Raw genomic sequence first — 6,168 nt, forward strand, 5'->3', positions numbered from 1 at the left:
CAGACACTCACACACACACACACTCACTCACTCACACACACACACACACACACACACAAACATACACGTACTTATTCACAGACACATACACACAAACACACACAGACACACACATATACACACACACACACAGACACACAGACACTCTCACACACACACTCACACTCACACACACACACACACACACTGGGTATTATTGCTGGGTATTGACACAGATTTTGATTCGAATTCACAAGCTCTTTGATTTGATTCTGACTCAATTTCATATTAATTCGGTGCAGAAAATGTCAATTTTTCTTAAAGAAAACAGTCTCTGAAATAGTGTTATTATAGCTAACTAAAACCATAACAAAACAGTTTTATTACTTAAAATAACTAAAAAATAAAAGAAAATATTGATTATATTTCAGCTAGTTGCCAAGACTACATTTCTCATTTTCCTTTAGTTTAATTTGATGAACTGAAATAACTAAAATTATGAAAACTATATAGACATGTTAAAAAATAAATAAATAAAAATTATAAAAACAAAAACGAACTAAAATAAAAAAATAAAAATGAATTCAAAATATTAATAGAAACTATAATAATATTTCAAATATACTAATATAAAAATCAATTAGTTGGTACATTAATATAATAAGGGTTAAAATTAACAACAGAGTCCTATTAAATTCTGTTAAATGACTAATTAATTACTAATTAAATATCCTATTAAATAACTATTAAATTCAAATATTAAATTGCTATTTGTTTTTGTTTAATTATAATAATCAATTTTAATTGCACATAAGGCAGATTTTAAGTCAACTTTTAAATAACAGTTATGTTTCTACTCCAATTCGTTGTTGAAACAAACATTTAACCAGTGTATGTAGTAAAAACTTGTTTTCATGGCACATTTATTCAAACATACATTCAATAATAAAGACAGTAGTTTAAGTAAAATATAATGAATATGTCATACAGTGCATATATTTATCAAAATGCTTTATTGTACTGTAGAGTCATAAATATCAAGTTTATGTTTACCGAATGTCTTTTCTGAGATAAATATGATGTTACGTGACATTATTGATCTCAAGCTGATTTATTGATGTCTTTCGGCGATTGAAACACTGATTGATCGATTACATGATTCATGATTGATTTCAGTGAGTTCTTTTGATGCTCGTTCATGTTTATTTGGTGCTATAACTAGTAGTAAAGAGGAAGAGATGATCAGTGATCTGACAGCACATGTTACAGAGGGACAAAAACACATTTAATGATAAAACTGAGAGAAACTGTAAGCTCAAATCAGAAGTAACTTACAGGCGCTACAGATTAAGTTTAGTAGAGTTCAGGAATCAACTGAGAGCAGCACAGACTAAAGGATCGATCTTGGGAGTTCAGAATGAGTTTCAGCTCATCAAACCTGTTTTTCTGCCGTCGTCTGTCCTGTGTCTCTCAGCGAGTCGGCGTGCCGCTTCTACAGTCAGCAGATGAAGGGCAAACATCTGGCCATCAAGAAGATGAATGAGATCCAGAGGAACATCGACGGCTGGGAGGGCAAAGACATCGGCCAGTGCTGCAACGAGTTCATCATGGAGGGGACGCTCACGCGGGTCGGCGCCAAACACGAGCGCCACATCTTCCTCTTCGACGGCCTCATGATCTGCTGCAAGTCCAACCACGGCCAGCCGCGTCTGCCGGGAGCCAGCGCCGCCGAGTACCGGCTCAAAGAGAAGTTCTTCATGAGGAAGGTGAGCAGACGGCAGGAAATGTTTTCGATTTTGTTTTTTACATTTAACTAGTCAACTTAAAATGACACTACAACACGATTCAAGTAATATTCGCTTTTTTTTAATCTAGGAATTGAGGTTTTGAATAAAATATTAGCAAACGTTACAATTATCTAACGTGTTAATTTGGTGCGATTAATTATTGCAAAAATATGATCATATGATTAATGCATTTAACACACCCGTCAATGATGAACTGATCGACACGATGCAGGACGACTGAATGAATGAATCCACAGCTTTGAATGAATCAAGTGAGCGAATGATTCAGTGACTCATTAATAAAAACAGTCACTTGCTTAGTTTCTGAATGAATCAGCCGTTTCAGCGAATCGGTTAAATGAATGATTCAATGACTCATGTCATTTTATGTCAATTATTTGTTAAATATCTTTGCAAAAAAATAAATAAATCATGAAATATGAAGGCAAATATTGTCTTAAACACATCCTGTATGTTCATAAATAATATAAAATAAGAAACATGCTAAATATTTCCGAGACAAAATGTAGACATTTAGCTTTAGAGGTCAACTCAAAAAGTCAAGATGATTATTAACAGTAAATGAAAATATCAGCAGACTTTAGTCTGTCAGAATCATGCACAAATATCAAACATCAGACATACAGTAGTAGTTCTGCGCAGCTTTCTGCTTTTCCGTTGCTTTTATATGTAAACATGCGCCTGACATATGTTTACATATTATTTTTATGTCTTTCCATTTTAATTTTAGTTAAAGGTTTAGTAATTTTGTGGTGTGTTTTTGTCATTTTTGGTAGGTCTTTTTTTTTTTTTTTTTTTACATTTTATTCCGATCAACTGTTATCATTGGTGTATTGTCAGCGGTGTTGGGGGTGGCGCATTACAAGTAACTTGAGTTATGTAATCAGATTACTTTTTCAAGTAACTAGTAAAATATTAGCAAACGTTACAATTATCTAACGTGTTAATTTGGTGCGATTAATTATTGCAAAAATATGATCATATGATTAATGCATTTAACACACCCGTCAATGATGAACTGATCGACACGATGCAGGACGACTGAATGAATGAATCCACAGCTTTGAATGAATCAAGTGAGCGAATGATTCAGTGACTCATTAATAAAAACAGTCACTTGCTTAGTTTCTGAATGAATCAGCCGTTTCAGCGAATCGGTTAAATGAATGATTCAATGACTCATGTCATTTTATGTCAATTATTTGTTAAATATCTTTGCAAAAAAATAAATAAATCATGAAATATGAAGGCAAATATTGTCTTAAACACATCCTGTATGTTCATAAATAATATAAAATAAGAAACATGCTAAATATTTCCGAGACAAAATGTAGACATTTAGCTTTAGAGGTCAACTCAAAAAGTCAAGATGATTATTAACAGTAAATGAAAATATCAGCAGACTTTAGTCTGTCAGAATCATGCACAAATATCAAACATCAGACATACAGTAGTAGTTCTGCGCAGCTTTCTGCTTTTCCGTTGCTTTTATATGTAAACATGCGCCTGACATATGTTTACATATTATTTTTATGTCTTTCCATTTTAATTTTAGTTAAAGGTTTAGTAATTTTGTGGTGTGTTTTTGTCATTTTTGGTAGGTCTTTTTTTTTTTTTTTGATACATCTTTATTCCGATCAACTGTTATCATTGGTGTATTGTCAGCGGTGTTGGGGGTGGCGCATTACAAGTAACTTGAGTTATGTAATCAGATTACTTTTTCAAGTAACTAGTAAAATAATGCATTACTTTTTAATTTACACGAAAATATCGGAGTTACTTTTTCAAACAAGTTACGCCAGTTACTTTGTTTCCTCATGTATTGACTGACAGCTCTCCTGTGCTCATGTTGAGAGAAATCAGGCTAAAGAGCAAAAAATGAGGCCAGCCAAGATGAGAAAAAGTAATGCAAAAGTACCGTAACACATTACTTTTCTAAAAAAGTAACCAAGTAATGCAATTAGTTACTCTTTTACGGAGTAACACAGTATTGTAATGCATTACTTTCAAAAATAACTTTCCCCAACACTGTTGTCAGTATGTCTAATTGTAACATTTTGAATCTAATTTATTACATGATTTGCTAATTAATTAATCACATTAATTTTGGCTGAGAAATTACACCCTGAAAATTTAAAGTCATTATTGTGTTAGATGAGAAAACCTTTGAATAGACATTACAAAAAGTATCTTTAGAAGGAAACATTTTGATTCAACATTGATTTAATTAGTTTTTTAAATTGAATATTGAAATTTGATATTATTTTTTTTTTTAAAGTAAGTCATTGAATCATTCATTCAATCGATTTGTTCAAACGGCTGATTCATTCAGAAACAAAGCAAATTTTTAAGTTTTTTTTAATGAGTCACTGAATCATTCGCTCACTTGATTCATTCAAAACTTGATTCGTTCAGTCAGTCAGTCATCCTGCATCATGTTGATCGGTTCATCGATGTAAGATGACGGACTTTTAATGTGTTATTTTTTCCGTAATTAATCGCACCAAATTAACACATTAAATCGACAGCCCTGGTTGTCACATTTGCTAATATTTTCTTGATTTAAAACAAACAAAAAAAAAATTCTGGCAAAACATCACATTCAAAGTAAACGTTCTAAACGCTCACGTGTTCTTGAACAGGTCCAGATCAATGACAAGGACGATAAGGAGGGCGAGTACCGGCACGCCTTCGAGATCATCCTGAAGGACGGGAACAGCGTGGTGTTTGCCGCTAAATCTGCGGAGGAGAAGAACGGCTGGATGGCGGCGCTGATCTCGCTGCAGTACTGCTCCACGCTGGAGCGCATGCTGGACACGGCCATGCTGCAGGAGGAGAAGGAAGAGCAGATGAGGCTCCCCGGGGCCGAGGTGTACCGCTTCGCCCAGCCCGACTCCGAGGAGAACGTCGTGTTCGAGGAGAACGTCCAGTCCAAATCCGGCATTCCCATCATCAAAGCCGGAACGGTGCTGAAGCTCATCGAGCGGCTGACCTTCCACATGTACGCTGGTGAGTGAACAGTGATTTCTGAAGATCATGTGACTCTGAAGACTGGAGTAATGATGCTGAAAATACAGCTGCGCATCACAGAAATAAATTACAGTTTAACAGATATTCACATAGAAAACTGCTGTTTTAAATTGTAATAATATCTCATAATTTTTACTGTAATTTTAATCAAATAAATGCAGCCTTGGTGAGCAGGAGAGACTTCTTTCAAAAACAAACTTTTGATCGGTACAGTAAAGTATACTGGAAATTCAGCATTTCATTAAAGGGTTAGTTCACCCAAAAATGAAAATTAGCCCATAAATTACTCACCCTCAAGTCATCCTAGGTGTATATGACTTTCTTCTTTCAGACGAATCCAGTTGGAGTTATATTAAAAATTGTTTTTGATCTTTCAAGCTGTTTCATGGCACTCAGCGGGTGTTGCATGCATCAGTCCAAAAGAAGTGAAATAAAAAGCACCCATCCATAAAAAAAAGTGTCTCACACGGCTCCGGGGGGTGAACAAAGTCCTCCTGTAGCGAATCGATGCGTTTTTGTAAGAAAAATATCCATATTTAAAACGTAATAATCACTTTAATCTAGCTTGCGCCAGCAGTTGTACACTGAAGCAGCTCCGGGAGCATGAGGATGTTATGTTAACTAATGCATTAACTAATGTTAACAATTGAAAGCTTGTTGTAAAGTATTACTGCCAAAACAACAAAAAATCAAGATATTTCTATTTCTATTTTAATTCACCTCCTCAACAGCTGTTGAACCGGAAAAGTCATGGAATTAACACAATCTTTTTATGATGTTTGTAATTTATAATTTAATTTATAATGAATGTACATTTAAAAAAAAATTTGTCAGGCAGAAATTGTGTGAAAATGTTTGTAGAAATCCTGATGCAGTAAATCACAAACAACTGTAAAAGTCCTGGTGCTTTTGAATATGATAGTGCTGGAGTCCAAACGGTTGATCCAGACCCAAACAAGCCCACAGGTCTGGTTCCGTCTGGTTTTGTGTGTTCTTCTGCTGGGTTTTGTGCAGTCAGTAGTTTCCGCAGGCTGTTTACTGGCCAGCGCTAATGCGCCTTACTGATGTATTTCACAACCTGGAGTCTGGACAGCAGCAGCAGCAGCAGTTCAGTGAGACGTGAAGATCTCGTCTGCTTTCTGCTCGTTCCTCAGCATCTGTAAACACTCGGCTGCTGTACGTCACAGATTACAGTGCAGTGACCTGCTTTGTTTTAATGCCGATAACACAACTACAGCTGATAAGAGAGAAAAACAAGCACTGTTCACGAACAAGTTCGGCGTGAGTGTGTGTGTGTGTGTATGAGTGAATGTGTGTGAATGTGTGTGAGTGTGTGTGGGAGAGAGTGTGT

General features: G+C 35.2%; 1 protein-coding gene across 1 annotated transcript in view; it reads left to right on the forward strand.

Annotated features, from left to right (window-relative positions):
- The window catches only part of LOC107726898 (son of sevenless homolog 1-like), a 14,977-nt gene extending 10,113 nt beyond the window's left edge, over window positions 1–4,864 (forward strand). Inside the window, exons 6-7 of the mRNA XM_016536604.1 lie at window positions 1,454–1,745; window positions 4,430–4,864. Of these exons, the coding sequence (XP_016392090.1) occupies window positions 1,454–1,745; window positions 4,430–4,804 (667 nt within the window). The 3' untranslated portion in view covers window positions 4,805–4,864. The remainder of the gene's footprint in view (window positions 1–1,453; window positions 1,746–4,429) is intronic.
- Window positions 4,865–6,168: the final 1,304 nt, after the last annotated feature.

Source organism: Sinocyclocheilus rhinocerous, unplaced genomic scaffold (genome assembly GCF_001515625.1).
Source record: "Sinocyclocheilus rhinocerous isolate Xijiao unplaced genomic scaffold, SAMN03320098_v1.1 scaffold2027, whole genome shotgun sequence".
NCBI lineage: Eukaryota > Metazoa > Chordata > Actinopteri > Cypriniformes > Cyprinidae > Sinocyclocheilus > Sinocyclocheilus rhinocerous.